Here is an 18,477-nt window from a genome sequence, read left to right on the forward strand (position 1 = left end):
CTAATATGAACTGAATGAATAGAACTTAACAGACTGCAATTCTGCAATTTTACAATTCCTGCAACGTCTGAAGGTTGAAGATGAAGTGCAGGTTTTCTAAAATTAGGGAAGTGGGGCTGAATTGCAGAAAATAACAGTAGGGTTAATCCCTCGAGGCTCATGCAATATTTTTTTTTTTTGGGGGGGGGGGGGGGGTGGTGTTGGTGGAAGGAGCTTGAGAAGAGCTGAGACTGAGGGTTTCCTAGTGGGAGTAGGATGTTGCTGCCACGAGGAAGAGGGGAAAAGGGGGAGGGTTGGGGGGGGGGTGGGGGGGAGGGGGCTTGAGAAGAGCTGAGACTGAGGGTTTCCTAGTGGGGGTAGGATGTTGCTGCCACGAGGAAGAGGGGAAAAGGGGGAGGGTTACGGTGACTACGGGAGGGGCTAGGCTTGAAGGTAACTGAAGGGGAGGGGGCAGGGGTTATTTGCGATGGGGAGGGAAAGGTTAGGAGGCTACGATGGAACTTGGAAGAGGTGCGGGGTGTAGAGCTATGCGTAAGGAGGGGGAAGGCTGGGATTGGGAGTGGGGTCTTCTACTTACTTGGAATTGCTGGAGTCATAGCTTGAAAGTTGAAGAAGCTTGATGGACTTGCACTACTGAAATTGGAACTTGAATGCTTGAATGTGGGGAGACTAGAATGCTCAGTAAACAGCTGTAGAGTCCCCCTCAAAGGAACCCTGCCACCTGTTGGCAAAACATTCAATTCAGTAAATCAATTCATTGTGAAAATAACATTGCATGAAGAGGCTATTTATAGCCTTAAAAGAAAGACTCTGGCTCAACTTTGGTACTCCTGAACAGATAAGGATCCAATTACATCTTGGACTAGACTCTTAATACTAAAGTAACTCCTATCAGATAAGATAAGGAATCTTATCTCAACTTACTAATTTCCATTCACTTGGAACTCATTCAAAATGACTTAAACTCAAAATAAAACTCTCCAAACAAAGCCAAACTCAACTCAAATTGCAAACTTGAACTCGACTATAATTTTGAAGATTTCTAAAATCAATTCCTGAAATGAAAGGGGGGCAAAATACCCAAAATACCCCTCAAATGAGGTTTGGCCAGCTTAGGGTAGCTTCTTGAAGTCATCATGGGCCCCACTTGTAGCTTCAGCTGGGTGGGGGGTCTTTGTGTTCACATCAAGACCTCTTGGTATGCATGTCTTCTTGTACAAAAGAAAACATTGCAGATTTCTGAAGAAGCCATTTATGGACCTCTTACTAGACAGTGATACACATCATAAAGTTGGAGTCTGTTGTGGTTTAATATTGTTACAAGGCTATTGCAGCAAAAAGTTATCGGAGGAGGAAATGCCATTTCTCTCTCTCTCAAGTGTATTCTGGTTAGATCTGATCCAGCAGGTTGGGAATTGGCCTGATTCCTTGTTTTAAATCACTTATTAATAAATTCTCCCTTGTTGTCATGATTCATATCAGGTTTGGTGCTCAATATCTGAGGGTTTGAAGATATTTATGAGGTGCTAGAATGTCTTAGGAGAGGTTTGATCTTGGATTAGTGATATGGTTATTTTGCTAAACTCTGCTGCCTGCCTTTTTACTGTTTGTTAAATGATGGTCTCGCAAAATTCTGTCCCCATTCATATTAGCCATGAAGGTGGTGTTGTTGTTGTTGGTTGTTTTTTTTTTTTTTTTGGTTTTTTTCTAATGCAATATTGAATTTCACTAATTAAGGTGGTCTAAAATACCAAATTAGAATCATGGAGAGTAGCTTTGGAATCAAAAGGCTTTAAACTTAGTAGATCGAAGACAGAATATCTAGTTTGTAACTTTAGTCATGATTGGGCAGATGATGAGGTGGTAATACTTGACGATAAAGAGATTCCTTAGAGTGATTGCTTTTTGCTTTAGGTACCTAGGTTCAATCATAAGTAAAAGAGGTGATTTAAAGGATGAGGTTTCCCAAAGAATTAAAATAGGGTGGATGAAGTGGAGAGGTGCGTCCGGGGTCTTATGTGATTGGCGTATTCCATTAAAGCTTAAAGGAAAATTTTATAGGACCGTTGTTCGACCAGCTATGATGTACGGTGCAGAGTGTTGGGCTGTTAAAAAGAATCATATAGATAAACTCAGTGTAGCAGAAATGAAGATGCTAAGATGGATGAGTGGCAAAACTAGGATGGATAAGATAAGAAATGATCATATTAGAGTTGGTCTGGAAGTTGCTCCCATAAATGATAAGCTTCGAGAAAGTCGTATGAGGTGGCACGGCCACATTCAACGGTGACCTATAAATGCCTCTGTACGGAGAAGTGATATAATCCATATTGAAGGAATTAGAAGAGCTGGGGTAGACCTAAGATAACCTTAGGAGAAGTGGTGAGAAAGGATATGTATAGCTTAGGCCTTGTATCTAGCATGGCCTCGAATAGAACTGATTGGAGGGCAAGAATCCATGTAGCTGACCCCATTTAGTTGGGACAAGGCTGCTTGTTGTTGTAAGGTGGTCTAAAATATTTAGGATTGCTTCAGTGGTTTATGCCTAGCTATGATACTTCAGATCTAATTTACAATTTTTGGTCTATAAAATTTTGAAACACAGCATAAATTCATTGAGAAATGCAAATGGGGAGCTACTTCAATGTTGCCAAAAATTGAAAAAGCGAAGCAAATAAGAGCTTCATTGGCTGCACAAGAACAAAATCAGGTTCCAGGCACCATTATAGCACGAGAGGGTGTATGTCATCTTCCTTTTATTTGGTACTATGTTTTATTCTCAAAGCTGGCCTTCTCTGTATTAATTTGTTTAATCTGATCAGCTTTTAGAGGAAAAGAGAAGTCTGAAATTAAATGAAGACTACGGAGACACTGTTCCATCAAGACCACAGAACATTGGACTTCAGGGTTCGAGCTCATTGAAGCATCATCTACCGGGTGTGGAACATCCTGGAGAAGGTATAATCATGAAATGTACTTTTCTATTTAATATATTTGATCTTGCATGGTATCATGGCAATATTTTTTAGTCTAAATACTGTAGTTAGATATACTAGCCTTATGGTGAATAGACAAGTAATACTGGAAAAGAAAGTTCAGTTGAGATACTTTTATCTTATTTTTTGGGTGCCGGTGTTTGTATTTATTCTTAGTTTTCAGCTTCTGGTGTTCTAGACCTGATGAAGTAGTTATAACAAGATATTACAAGTAGAGTTATAATATCATAGTGTCAACTGAGTTAGTTGCTGTTGTTTTACCCAAAAAAGGGTAGTTAATGTTGTGAGTCAATTCTATCTTCCATCCTTTAGTATCGAGCATAGAGCTCCTCCTTAAAAACATATTGGGTTATGCATGTTGGGAGAATGATGTGAAGTCAGTTTTACTTCCATGGCCCAGAAGAGTCTTTGTTCTGTCTTTAAGTTATCTGACATATACATGTAGGTGCGCCCGTATTTGGGTAGCTTCTTGTTAGAGACATGTTTTGGTTGAAAAGTGTTGCTTCTCTCCTTTTCTTCTCCATTGTAGTTTCTATATGAGATTGATGCTGATTAATACTTGCTTAAGTGATTAGTTGCTTGTCCCTGAGTTGCAGTTGCGCTTAAATGTTGGGCTGTCTGTTGCTTTGTCTATTTCGTTATTCTATGAAAGTCATTCAAAAGTTGTTACTTGTAAAGAAAAAGAGAGTTGAATTAAATAGTAATCTGTATGCATTTTTTTCTGGTTTTCTTCTCTCTAAATTAATAGATAAGGCATTTTCCCTGGATAAATGTTGATACCTAATATTTTGAGTGGATAATACTTTTGATACTAATATCTATGTCTAACAGGTGACTTTGGAACTGTAGTCATTCACAGTGCAGTAGACGTCGACGAGCCAGCGCCTCCAATTTCCAACATTAAAGAGTCTACAGATGCTCGTAAAAATTCGGAAGGCCCCTTCTTAAGTGTGGCTGGATACAAAACAACAAAACTGTGGTATGGTACTTCATGTTTGCTTCTGATAATGCACTTGTGCATCTTGTTCTGAGATACCATGGATATCTGATTTCTAACATTAAGAGATCCATTATGCTTCAGAAAATATGGTTTAGCTAACATTGAGTATTGAATAGACAAGTTATTATTAATTTGTCATAATGAGCTAACTAGATCGAATATCTGACCCCAACCCACATTTGTTTTACTTGTTCTGGTTACCGGTTTCAGATCTTACAGTCTTTGTTGGTGGATCATGCAGCTTGGACCCTGGTTTATGTGTTCAACTGAGATTTTAGGCACTTGCAACTGGCTTTCTCTCTCTCTCTCTCTCTTGCTTTCTTTTCCTTCTTTTTCTTTTTTAATTTCTTTGTGTTTTGGGGGGGGGGGGTGTTTGAAGAATTGGGGTTGAGTTTCTGAGAACCAAGACCCAGCATGGGACCCATACCTGAGAGCACAGGCCTGGCATAGTCGGATTAGGTTGGGGTATTCTCAGCTGATCCCACCCATGAGGTCCCATGCAGACTTATGCTATATGATTTCAATTTGATGCAATTTTCTTGTTTTACACATTTTGTTATCTTTTGTAATTTTTACGTGAAATACATGTTATGTATTTGCTTTTGTATTCCTGTTTTTGCTCTGTGAACCACCCCACCAATACAATGCGTGGTACCAGTACTTCAAACCTTGCATATACTATCCTCATTGGTTTGGTAGTTCTCTACCCGTTTGGTTTCTGATTCACTTAGATTTTAGCATTTTGTAGGTCTACCCGTTTGGTTTCTGATTCACTTAGATTTTAGCATTTTGTAGGTTTGCTAGTGTAGCTTACTGCTTACCTCATTTACAAGGATCAAGATCTTGGTTTCGAGTCTGGTTTTGACCAGCCAGAAACTGACATATGGCTGTGATGGGTTGAAACCAGGGAATTTTGGGAGTAAAACTCGAGATATGGGTGGTCAAGACCATCGAAAATGGTCGAAACTCTTTGAAACTGCTGAAATTGGGTTGGTTTAAACTGGTCATGACTTGCAATTATTGGCCGAAACTATCAAAGTTTCCGAAACATTGGTCGAAACTACTGAAAATTTTGAAATATTGTCGAAACCTGGGATTTTGAACTAACCCATAGTTTTTGTCATGGTTTCCTGGTAGATCAAGATTTAGCCAGAATTTCAGCTCATCTCATTGAAATTTGAACTATGCTCATCTGTCTAGGTCCGTTTTTTGGCTATACCTTGATCTTCAGAGAACATGGAAGTAAAAGAAGAATTTTATTATTACATAATATAATAAATCTTAATGCAACAGTCTTTGATTCTAAATAACTCTTCGCTAAATGGCAGCTGTAAATATATTACAAGTGGAGTAAGTAGTAACTCCTTGGTACTACCGAAGGACAATTTGGATATAAAGGAAGAGCCTTTAGACCAAAGAAAGGACTATAATCTTAAGCTGCAAGCTTCGACCAATTTCCAAATGCATATAATTACTCTGAATTTCATGGCACAAAAAACTTGACCAGCTTACGAAACCAGAAATATATTAGTTTTATTTTGAACTGAAAATAAACCTTCCTAGTCAAACTTGAAATATTAGATCTCTATTTTACCAGATAATAAAGCATAAGTTTATATTGGTTTTACCTGAACAGTTTTCTTCATGCTTTGTACCTCCAAACATAGCAAGCCTAATGTGGTTGTATTGCTAGCCTCTCTTTTTTTCCCTTAGATACCAGAGCAGAAAATTTAGTCCTGCTATTCTGATAGCTATAAGTAGAAAACTGGTTCATCTCCTTTTGATATGGAAATTAGAATATAAAATACGTTGCCTCTTGTCCTATTTTGTGATGCAAAAAAACTCTACAACAACAATAAGCCTTGTCCCAACTAAATGGGGTCGGCTACATGGATTCTTGCCCTCCAATCAGTCTTGTTCGAGGCCATGCTAGATACAAGGCCTAAGCTATACATATCCTTTCTCACCACTTCTCCTAAGGTTATCTTAGGTCTATCCCTAGCTCTTCTAGTTCCTTCAATATGGATTATATCACTTCTCCATACAGGGGCATTTATAGGTCTCCGTTGAACGTGACCGTGCCATCTCAAATGACTTTCTCGAAACTTATCACTTATGGGAGCAACTCCCAGACCAACTCGAATATGATCATTTCTTATCTTATCCATCCTAGTTTTGCCACTCATCCATCTTAGTATCCTCATTTCTGCTACACTGAGTTTATCTATATGATTCTTTTTAACAGCCAACACTCTGCACCGTACATCATAGCTGGTCAAACAACGATCCTATAAAATTTTCCTTTAAGCTTTAATGGAATACGCCGATTACATAAGACCCCAGACGCACCTCTCCACTTCATCCACCCTAGTTTAATTCTTTGGGAAACCTCATCCTCTAAATCTCCTCTTAATGTAGTACTGTATTTGAATGATCAAAACAGTAGCCAAATAGGACCTTTCACAGGGAATCAACTTCAGATTTGATAGACTTAAGATAGATAAAATTCAGATATAATGGAAGGCTGAAAACCAAAGTGGTAGAATAAGGATATTGGTTTAAGAACAAGGACTAACTAGGTTTTCAAAACAGCAGTATGCTATAAAGAAGAATGGATGGAACACTATAAGAGAATTAAGAGAACAATAAGGACAACAAAGTAACATGTAACACCCGGACTTCTCACCGCAAGGTGGATCGATTGGATCGAACACCAATCTACCTTGATCAAACACAAGGGTTCTCAAAGAGGAGGAATGCTAGCAAGCAATTTGATTTGATTTCACAAATTGTTTTTTCAACACTTACATAAGTCTCTTTATATAGCATTCTAAAGAGACATAAACATTAATGGCAACATCTAACCACTAGCTAACACCACCTACCTATTAATAACTCAACTACTACCTAACTCTTGACAAAAGGAGAACTCCTTTGACAATGAGTTCTCTTATTTTCAACCTAAAGCCCCTTTTATTGACTTTCCAAAAACTAGATTTAGGCTTAGGTCTAGACTATGAAGTTCAACATATGTGGGTTAACTTTAACCCACTAAAACAACCCTAGCCCATGAAAGCCATGGGCTGATTCAGGTGACAACTTTAGGCCTTTGATGGGCCTAACCAAATGGGCTTCTTCTTTCGTAAATGTGTCTTCAATTCTGCATCAACTCTCCCCGGCTTGAAAACATTCGTCTCCGACGAATGAATGGACATGTAACGTTCATACAAATCGGGATCGAGTTTTTTGAAATCATCAGCATGAATCCAAGTACTATCATGTCATGGACGATTCTTCCATTTGACGAGGAAAGCATGGTATCCAGTGCCACGACGAGTGGTTTTGTAAGAGTCATCCAAAACCTCTTCAATGATGTCAGTGATTGGTGGCTTGAGTTGGGGCAGCCTCAACATTTGTTCAGTGTCTCCATCATCAGAGTGGTGTCCTACGTAAAGATGTAAGTCAGCCACGTTGAAGACATTGCTTATGTTCATTTCTTCTGGTAGCTCGAGTACATAAGCATTTGGTCCAATGCGTTTCAGCACCTTGTATGGACCCATCTTCTTTGGATGGAGTTTGTTGTTGACCCCATGTTGGAACCTTTCTGGGTTGACACGAACCATCACCATGTCTCCTGGTTGAAACTCCACATATCGTCGATGATGATCTGCTGTAGCCTTGTAGACATCATTGTTGAGAGCTATTCTTCGACGAACATCAACATGTACCTTTGTGATTTGGCGCAGAAACTCGTCAGCCTCAATACTCACGCGTGCTTGTGGTGGTAATGGAATGAGGTCTATAGGCCGTCGGGGTTGAACTCCAAGTAGAATCTCAAAAGGAGTACGACTGTTGTACGATTAACTGAGCTGTTGTAAGCAAACTCAGCTATGTCGAGTATGGACGGCCATGTCTTCTCATAGTCACGAACCAAACACCTCAGTAAGTTTCCCAAGCTTCGATTCACCACTTCTGTTTGCCCGTCAGTTTGTGGATAGAATGCGGTTGAAAACTGTAACTTTGTGTTACTTTTCAGCCACAATGTCTTCCAAAAGTAGCTCGTGAACTTGACGTCACGATCTGAGACAATGCTACTTGGTAGCCCATGTAGTCATACAACCTCCTTAAAGAATATCTTTGCAATGTGAGATGCATCAAAGGTCTTTCGACATGGTATAAAATGAGCCATCTTTGAGAATTGGTCAACCACAACCATGATGGAGTCGGATCGCTCTTTTGTGGAGGGTAGCCCAAGTACGAAATCCATACTAATATCAATCCAAGGTGCATGAGGAACTGGTAATGGTGAGTACAGACCTGTATTTTGCTTGGTTCCCTTGGCTAGCTGACAGACTCTGCATCTCTTGATTACATGATCAACATCCTTTGCAATATGGGGCCAATAATACCGATCGGTAACTTGTATGATAGTCTTATCCTTACCAAAGTGACCTCCCAAACCTCCGCAGCTCCCGTATGATGTGATGTCGTAGGGAAGAATTTGGAATGCATAACCGAGTTCCCAAAAACAAATACCCATCGTGAAGTGAGTATTTATGATGTTGCTTGCCTTGCTGTAACTCCTTGTGTGGCATGTTGAAATCTTCGTCAGATGCATACTCATCACGTATCTGATCAATGCTAACTGCATGTGCTGAGAATGTGCTAAGAGTAAGTACTTTTCGACTCAATGCATCAGCCACCGTATTCTCCTTTCCTGCCTTGTACTTCATTGCGAACACAAACTCTTGGAGATAAGCAACCCATTTAGTGTGCCTGTTGCTTATCGACTTCTGTGAATGTAGGTACTTCAGCGCCTCATGATCGGTATAGAGAATGAACTCTTTGCCGATGAGATAATGTCTCCAATGGCGTAACACCTGGACAACAACATAGAGCTCTAGATCATATGTCGAATAGCGTCGCTTGGCATCATTGAGTTTCTCGCTGTAGAAAGCGATAGGGTGCCCTCCTTGCATCAATACACCTCCTAGACCAATATGTGAGGCATCAGTTGCTACCTCAAATATACAGTCAAAATCTGGCAGGCGAAGTATTGGAGCCTCTGTCATCTTTTGCTTGATAAGATGAAAGGCTTTGGTTGCCGCTGCTGTCCACTTGAACTCACCTTTGCCTTGCTTCAAACACTCGGTAATAGGTGCCATGACTGCACTAAAGTTCCGAATGAATCTCCTGTAAAACGATGCAAGTCCATGAAAACTACGAACCTCAGTGATTGTCTTTGGTGTAGCCCAATCTGTTATACTTGTTATCTTCTCTGGATCAGCTTCAACCCCCTGTGATGAAACAATAAAACCAAGGAACACAACCTTTGGCAGCATAAAGGAGCATTTCTTGAGATTGATGTATAGCTTCTCATGGCGAAGCACTCTCAAGACTTGCCGTAGATGATCGATGTGATCATCTGGATGCTTGCTGTAGATCAATATATCATCAAAGTATACGACCAAAAATTGACCAATAAAAGGACGGAGTACCTGTGTCATCACCCTCATGAATGTACTAGGTGCATTCGTCAGACCAAAAAGCATGACTTTCCATTTGGATAGTCCATCCTTGGTCTTGAAGGCAGTCTTCCACTCATCTCCAGGCCGAATACGAATTTGATGATAGCCACTTCTAAGATCCAATTTAGAAAAGATCTTAGCCTCGGATAGCATGTCCAACATGTCATCAAGCCGCGGTATAGGAAACCTATACTTGACTGTAATCTTGTTGATTGCTCTATTGTCCACACACATGCGCCATGAGCCATCCTTCTTTGGAGTCAGTAATGCTGGTACAGCACATGGACTTAAGCTCTCCTGAATGAATCCTTTATGTAGCAACTCATTCACCTGTCTTTTGAGTTCATTGTGCTCTGTTGGGCTAAGGCGATAAGCCGGTAGGTTTGGTAACACCGAACCTGGTACCAAATCAATGGCATGTTGAATATCGCGCATAGGAGGTAGCTCATTAGGCAACTCATCAGGAACCACATCAGAAAAATCAGAAAAATCAGAAAGTAACTCTTTGATGGGTGGAGGGAATGTTGCCTCAGGTGGAGGCGTGACTACCCTTGTAACAAGAGCCAATACCAGCCCTGTATCATGGCTAGTGTGAATGAACTCCTTGTGAGGAACAACCAGCAGCTTCTTTTGCGGTATGGACAACAACTTTTGTGCTTCATTGGTCCCCTTTTGGTTGGTCCTCAAGGACCTCCGTTGACGCATTTCAGCTGGGACATTGACTGGGTGGAGGACAGTGTGAAGTCCTTTGAACTTGAATACACATTGGTTTTTCTTCCCCCCGACCATAACATCATTATCATACATCCATGGTCGACCAAACAGAACATCGATAAGATGCATAGGGATTACATCACACCATACCTCTTCCTCATATCGATGGAGCTTCAGTGGTACGGAACACCGTTGATTTACCTCCAGAGTATTCCCATTCAGCAAGGATACCCGATATGGTTGAGGGTGCTTCTCCACCTTCAAGTTTGCTTTCTTCGCAAAGGTGTCTGAAGTAACGTTGACACAGCTCCCACTGTCAACTATCACCAAAGCGGTATTATCTCCAGACTTCATACGGCTGTAGAAGATACAATTGCGCCGCCAGTCCTCTCCTTTGGTTTCAGCCACCAAGATGCGGCTTACTATATGAATGCCATAAGCATCACCTCTATTAGCATCATCCTCATCATATGCAGCTCCATCATAGTCGCCATCATCGAGTGGATATGGGAATAGATCAGGATCTTCTTCCTCTGTTGACTTTTCTATCTCAGCAACAGCATTAATCTTTTGACGGTGTGGGCAATATTTAGCATAATGTCCAACCTCTTGACAGTGAAAACATTGTGCTTGGCTGCCACTAGTCATGGGAGCCTTGCCCTTATCTTGTCGGGTAGGAAATGTGGGTTGAGTAGGGGTTGTTGTTGTAGGTTTTGGTGCTGGAAAATTTCGCCTAGCCTCCCTGGCTTGGTATCCAAACCTTTTGTTGTTGGATGCCAATAATTCTTCCGCACGTAGGGCCTTTTCAAAACAATCCCGCACGTTCTCTACATCCACAACGCCAATGGCCCTATTGATTTCAGGCCGTAAACCCAATCTAAAACGTGACAAGATTTGGATCTCCCTCTCTCGAATTTCTGTACGAGAAGAAAGAGAGTCAAATTGTTCCATATATTCTGCAACTGACAAGTTCCCTTGGCGAAGAGAATTTAACTTGTCTTGTAGTCGCAATCGAAAAGTAGATGACAAGTACTTTTCTCTCAGTTCTTCCTTCATTTCCTCCCACGTAGTAGGAGCTCTACCACGATCTTCCAATTCATATTCGTGAGTTCTCCACCATTCACGTGCAGCTCCAACTAGCTTGGTACGTGCTAACTTCATCTTTCGTACCTCCGAGAGTTCATACCAATCAAAATAGTCAATCCAATGCTGCCAACCAATCATAAAAGACTTAAGGATCATGCTTACCCGAGTATTCTTTGAGTTCAAGCTTAACCCTGTGAGAGTCACCAACATGCTTATTGAATGTAGGTTGTTCTCCAGCAAAATAACTTCGTAGGTGCTCCTCAAAAGTTGGTTGCACAACTGGAATCCTTTGGGGTCCTCTCCCCATATTTCTTCGAGAAGGAAAATTGGCTATAGAATGAGCTGGATGGAATTCTTCACCAAGTGGAGGGTGAGGAACATGAGTGGAGGCAGCAACTTTGGCCTCCATTTCTGAGAACCTCTCGTCCATTTGCTTCTGGTTCACAGTGATTTGGTTGCTCAGTTGTTGAACCATCTCCATCATTGCTGCCATAGGATTAGTTGGACTGGATGGTCCAGAATTTTTACTCCCTGTCATGGCTTTGATACCAAATAATGTAGTACTGTATTTGAATGATCAAAACAGTAGCCAAATAGGACCTTTCACAGGGAATCAACTTCAGATTTGATAGACTTAAGATAGATAAAATTCAGATATAATGGAAGGCTGAAAACCGAAGTGGTAGAATAAGGATATTGGTTTAAGAACAAGGACTAACTAGGTTTTCAAAACAGCAGTATGCTATAAAGAAGAATGGATGGAACACTATAAGAGAATTAAGAGAACAATAAGGACAACAAAGTAACATGTAACACCCGGGCTTCTCACCGCAAGGTGGATCGATTGGATCGAACACCAATCTACCTTGATCAAACACAAGGGTTCTCCAAGAGGAGGAATGCTAGCAAGCAATTTGATTTGATTTCACAAATTGTTTTTTCAACACTTACATAAGTCTCTTTATATAGCATTCTAAAGAGGCATAAACATTAATGGCAATATCTAACCACTAGCTAACACCACCTACCTATTAATAACTCAACTACTACCTAACTCTTGACAAAAGGAGAACTCCTTTGACAATGAGTTCTCTTATTTTCAACCTAAAGCCCCTTTTATTGACTTTCCAAAAACTAGATTTAGGCTTAGGTCTAGACTATGAAGTTCAACATATGTGGGTTAACTTTAACCCACTAAAACAACCCTAGCCCATGAAAGCCATGGGCTGATTCAGGTGACAACTTTAGGCCTTTGATGGGCCTAACCCAATGGGCTTCTTCTTTCGTAAATATGTCTTCAATTCTGCATCTTTTTTTTTTTTTTTTTTTTTAAAAAAAAAAAAAAAAAAAAACACACCCCATTTTTTTTTTTTTTACCCCCCCCCCCCCCCCCCACCCCCCCCTAACAAAAAAAAAAAAAAAAAAATTATTTTTTTCTTTTTTCTATTTTTAATTTTTTCACTCCAACCCCCCCCCCCCCCTTTTTTTTTTTTTTTTTTCCCCCCCCCCCCCCCCCCCCCCCCCCCCAACACCCCCCCCCCCACCCCACCCCCCCCCCCCCCCTTTTTTAGGGTTTTTTTTTTTCCCCCCATCCCCCCAGCAAATAGATATGGGTTTAAAATTGACCCTTGGTGTAGCCCAACTGTTATCGGGAATTCATTACTTTGCCCCCCCATTGTTCTAACACTAGTCACCAAACCATCATACATATCCTTAACTATATCTACATATTTACTTGCAACACTTCTTTTCTCTAGTACTTGCCAAATTAACGCTCTAGGGACTCTATCATAAGCTTTTTCTAGGTCAATAAATACCATATGAAGGTCTTTCCTACATTCTATATACCTTTCCATAAGTCTCCTAATTAGGTAAATAGCCTCCGTTGTAGATCTTCCCGGCATAAACCCAAATTGGTTCTCTGTAACTGTAGTTAAGTGTCTCAAACGGGTTTCAATTATTCTCTCCCATAATTTCATCGTATGGCTCATCAATCTAATGCCCCTATAATTATTACAACTTGAATATCTCCTTTATTTTTGTGAATTGAAACCATGACGCTTCTCCTCAATTCATTTGGCATTTTCCCTGTCCTCATAATCTTATTAAACAACTTAGTCAACCAAACTAGTCCATGGGTTCCTGAGCTCTTCCATACTTCAATTGGGATTTCATCAGGACTTTGTATCTTGCCGAGTTTCATCTTCCTCAAAGCTTCTTTTACTTCGGACATCGAAATTCTACGTATATAAGTTTGGACATTGGTGCCTTGGTGAAAGGTGTAATCGTCCGAATCATAAGTGCTTGAAGAATGCTCATTTAGTAAACTAGAGAAATAGGTTTCCCATCTTTTCTTAATGTCCTCACAAACTAAAACTTTACCTTCCCCATTTTTAATACATCTAACATGGTTAAGATCTCTACTCTTCCTATCCCTCATCTTAGCTATCTTATAAAAAGATTTTTCCCCTTCCTTCGTGCCTAACTTATTGTATTACTCTTCATACTTCTTTTCCCTTGCTTTTCCTGCAATTTTCTTAGCTTCATTTCTATCCAACCTATACCTTTGAAGATCCTCAACATCCTTAGTTCTTTGCCATGTCTTAAATCTAGTTTTTTTTATTCCTAATGGCAGCTTGAACCTCACTATCCCACCACCAAGAATGGAGCTTCCTTTTGATTCACCTAGGACATCTTTAGCCACCTTCTTAATACACATAGCCATTTCATTCCACATTGCATTGATATCCCTTTTAAGATCCAATATTCCTTGTTTGACTACTTCATTAACGAAGGTTTTCGAGCACTCTCCTTTCAAATTCCACCATCTTATTCTGGGATAGTTTACCTTGGACCTTTTATGTGTTCTTAGGACTAAGTACATATCCAAGACCACTAGTCTATGTTGTGAAGTTAAGCTTTCCCCCGGTGTCACCTTGCAATCCTTGCACAACAATCTATCAGTCTTTCTAGTTAGGAAGAATTTATTTGGCTTCTATGCTGTCCACTTTTGAAGGTAATTAAATGCTCATCTCTCTTTTTGAAGTAAGTATTTGTAATAGATAGATCAAAAGCATTAGCAAAATCTAAAATTGAAATCCCCTCCTCATTCCTTTCTCCAAAACCATATCCTCCATGTACACTCTCAAATCCTCTTTGATCTTTTTTCCAATATGTCCATTTATATCACCTCCTATGATAATCTTTTCTCCTTGACGAATTCCTTGCATTAATCCATCCATATTTTCCCAAAATTCTAGCTTTAGACTTTCATCTAATCCTACTTGAGGTGCATATGCACAAATTATATTTACAAATTCTTTCTCCATTACAAGCTTGATAGCAATAATCAACCCACTCTTTTAACATCCACCACATCATTTTTTAAATCTTTATCCACTATTATATCTACTCCATTTTTATTTGTTTTATCCCCAGTATACCAAAGTTTAAAGTCATCCAACACTTTGGCTTTTTTACCTTTCCATCTAGTCTCTTGAATGCAAGTTACATTAATCCTTCTTCTCCTCGTAACATCTATCAATTCTAAGCTCTTATTAGTTAAAGATCCTATGTTCCAAGATGCCAATCTAATCCTACGTTTATGGACTAGCTTCTTTACCCGTACTCGTCCAAGGCATGGGAACCCTTGCCTACTTATCACCGCATCCGGGCGCCGAATACATGCCCACAATCAAACAATTAAAATATGGATTGAACTCTAGATTGACTTGAATATTGTTGTTCCAGATACCTAATATTGTTTTCTTGAAGCATTTGCCTGTCTCATACGGTCAAAGAGTGCACTGGCTGATTTGGATATTTTGTCAGGTCTGAAAGTACAACACAGGCTGCAGTGAACAGCTTCCGAGATGCAGAACCAAACTCTGATTCCCAAGCCCTGCTGGGATCGTTGCCTTCTGATCTTCGGTCTCCTGAGCAAAACCAAAAGACAGAAAATCTTTCTGAGCTACAGGATGGAGGAGGCAGTAGCACAGTGCAGAAGGGTGGCACTGGTCAAAAAGCCTTTGCGTTGCAAGATAAGGTTTGTTCTTGTTCTAGGTACATGGTCTCATATGCTGTTGTAATTACCAAATTGTAAGAATTGGCTGATTTTTTTAAGCTTAAAATAAGGTTATAAGAACTGTTGGAACTTTCATGTTTCTAAATTCCTAAGAGTCACTTAGTTCTATTTATCACATAGAGATAATTGTTAGATTTACTCTTAGGGGCATGTTCTTTTGGGTTTCTTGAAAAAGCTTAGACCCTTACTAGACCCTTAACTTGTACATGTATATGAGTTGTTCATTATTCAAGAACAGATTTGAAAGCTCATTTACTTCTTCCTTGGGAAGTGTGCAAATATCAGATGCCTTTCCACAGCCCCCTCTCTCTATTCTCTTTTTAGTTAATCTAGTCTCCTTTGATATTTTAGTTGTTAATTGTCCCCTTAAACATTAATCTGTAAAACACAACAGATTTAACACACATGTGCTTTATATCCCTCTCTTTTTCTCTTGTTTTCTTGCCATCCTTTTTCCTGGGGGAATGCCATGCACGGGTGGTAATGTCTCTTGTGCCACAATAATATCTTCTATTTTTGTATTTGAGATTCTTAACTATTGGGATCCATTTTCTTTTAGCTTTGGTCCATCTATGCTGCTGGCAATACAGTACCCATACCATTCTTGAGGGCGACAGACATATCTCCCCTTGCTCTGGTGTCGGATAATGTGCTTGGGGGAAAACAACAGGGTAATGGTGGTACCATTGCAATGGAAGCCATACAGGAGCTTTTTAGTGGTGATGGTCAGTCTAAAAAAGGCCGAAGGGGACAAAATGAGGTTTCATTCCTGTTTCTTCTCTCCTCTTTTCTGTTTGTTCAAGCCATTTATTGTGGGCTTTATCATCTCTCTCACTCCTTATTTGCTGCAGATTCCTCTTCCGCCAAGCGTATATCGAAGACTAACTTCAAGTTCAACACTCTTGAATCTGGCACAGGCATTGGCTTACCATAAAATGTACATGTTCAATTACCCTGGTTATAGTTGGAATTTGTGGTTTGATAGGGATTTTGTGTGTTGTGTTTTGAGAGGGAGTCCATTAGACGAGAAAAAGAGAAAAAGTCTCTGCTTTTCTTGCCAATAAATCCAAGCTCTTCACTGGCCATAGCAGTTTAACCGTCCAGGTAGCCTTTCTAAAGGCTTGAAGAAAGCATCTATGCCCACCATTTGTGGTTCCTCACCAATATTGTGAGCCATTTTGTTCAAACCATGTGGTCTAACAAGCTAACGGTACCCAATGGGACCTAATTTAGCTACTAGAAAGCAGGGAGGATTGAGGGAGTGACTTCAGGTGCAAGGTAAAGGCAGGAGAGTTAATGCCATGACTGCTGGGACACTTGCACTTCATTGGCAGTGCGTCAGCCAATTAGCAGTTGTCTTCCATGTTGTTACCTCTCACTAGACATTTGTCTTGCAGGTGTTATGAGGAGATGCCTCTCCAGGAGCTGCAAGCAACGCAAGAGCAACAAACAATTCAGAACCTATGTGATACTCTTCGAACAATTCTAAGGTTATAGTTATTGTTGATATCAAGAGAGTGGTGGCCACTCGGTTCAATTTTGTTTTCCATCTTTAAATTAATAGATAGCATAAAATAGTTTCAGAGTGATGGAATTGTTGAAAAAATAAGAGAAAAAGGAGAAAAGGGGGGGGGGGGGGGGGAGAGAGAGAGAGAGGAAGAAATTCGCGTCTAAGCCATGTTTAATACTGGGGTTTGCTGGGTGCCTGCTTTCGTTCTTTCCTTTCTCTTCTTTTCTTCTTCTTTCTTTCTTTCTTCTTCTTCTTCTTCCTTTTTTTTTTTATAATTTTTTTTTGTTGTTGTGAATTCTGGGGTAATGGCTTCACGAGTTTACTGCTTATTAACGTGTCTTTGTGAATCGAAAGAAACAAAACAGTTCACCTTAATGTAACATGAAGTAGGAGCGAAAGGCTGATTAATCTATCTCATTCCTCATGTACTAGTGTCTCATGCTTTATGCTTTATACAAATTCCCCTGTAGTTGTCTTACATGCACCCAGAATTCCCCCCCTTAATGTAACATGAAGTAGGAGCGAAAGGCTGATTAATCTATCTCATTCCTCATGTACTAGTGTCTCATGCTTTATACAAATTCCACTGTAGTTGTCTTACATGCACCAAGAATCCCCCCCTCTTCTCTTTCTCTTCTGGGTTTTTTCCCTCAAATTCGTTTCCGTAAGGCTGCATCATCTATGTCCACTTCTTAGCCACTACAAAAGAATATAAAGGGGAAAACAAGTATTGTTGGGTATCTCCCTACAGTAGCAGCAACAAAAGTTTCAACAGGTTAATATCATCGGCCCTATAAATATAGCAGGGTTCAAATGTCTGCTTGTGCAACAGGGGTTGTTCAACATAACAACCCAGATAACTTGGATTAGTGAGAGTTTGATCAACAGCAATTGTGCAACGTAATCAACGAGGCTGGATGTGAATATAAGCTGGAGCAACTGTTTAACATTAACAGTCCGATGCAGTAACGCATATTTTCATAAGCTACGGGGTCATCCAACTTCCACCTATTGAACCAAGCAGAATTTGACCAGAATACTATAATATACCTTAAAGCTTCGATAAACTTTGAATGAGCGTGCAATGGGGTCTATCTTATGGTAAATAAAATACCAAGTTATTTCAAGCACTCTGCATGCACGATGGAGCCACATTAACCTAACAAGCCCAACTGATCTTGCTAAATAGGTAGAAGAGATACCACATATAAGAAGTATGAAAGAGATACCACTGGGTAGCCGATTGTCTAGCTAGGAAGGCCCTATCCTTGACAAGTAGGATGGTTTGGTCTGTCCCTGCTTGGCTTGTCTCAGGATGTCTTGGGCTCTTGTCCCCCCTAATAAACTCCTTTACCGTAGAAAAGAGAGATTTCAGTGACTAGTCTAAAACAGTGACTTTGACTTTTTGTTTTTCGTTGAAAAGTAAGAAGTGACACAGAAAAATCTAAATTCACAGGCAACGCATCCATCAATCAAGTTCGACTTCAGTGCGAACTTCAGTGCTGTAAACGGTAGTTGAGATTTCGATCTCAACCCGTTCTCTGCAGATGAAACCAAGC

The 18,477-nt window shown here is 40.1% G+C and overlaps 1 protein-coding gene across 1 annotated transcript in view; it reads left to right on the plus strand.

Annotated features, from left to right (window-relative positions):
- Nucleotides 1-18,093, plus strand: part of SIK1 (Protein kinase superfamily protein) — a 28,905-nt gene extending 10,812 nt beyond the window's left edge. The window contains exons 12-18 of the mRNA XM_089149071.1: nucleotides 2,606-2,740; nucleotides 2,823-2,958; nucleotides 3,828-3,975; nucleotides 15,156-15,369; nucleotides 15,968-16,168; nucleotides 16,260-16,345; nucleotides 16,806-18,093. Coding sequence (XP_089005197.1) covers nucleotides 2,606-2,740; nucleotides 2,823-2,958; nucleotides 3,828-3,975; nucleotides 15,156-15,369; nucleotides 15,968-16,168; nucleotides 16,260-16,345; nucleotides 16,806-16,905 — 1,020 coding nt within the window. The 3' untranslated portion in view covers nucleotides 16,906-18,093. The remainder of the gene's footprint in view (nucleotides 1-2,605; nucleotides 2,741-2,822; nucleotides 2,959-3,827; nucleotides 3,976-15,155; nucleotides 15,370-15,967; nucleotides 16,169-16,259; nucleotides 16,346-16,805) is intronic.
- Nucleotides 18,094-18,477: the final 384 nt, after the last annotated feature.

The sequence above is a fragment of the Hakea prostrata genome, chromosome 3, assembly GCF_041222555.1.
Source record: "Hakea prostrata isolate BN-2017 chromosome 3, UWA_Hpros_2, whole genome shotgun sequence".
Classification (NCBI taxonomy): domain Eukaryota; kingdom Viridiplantae; phylum Streptophyta; class Magnoliopsida; order Proteales; family Proteaceae; genus Hakea; species Hakea prostrata.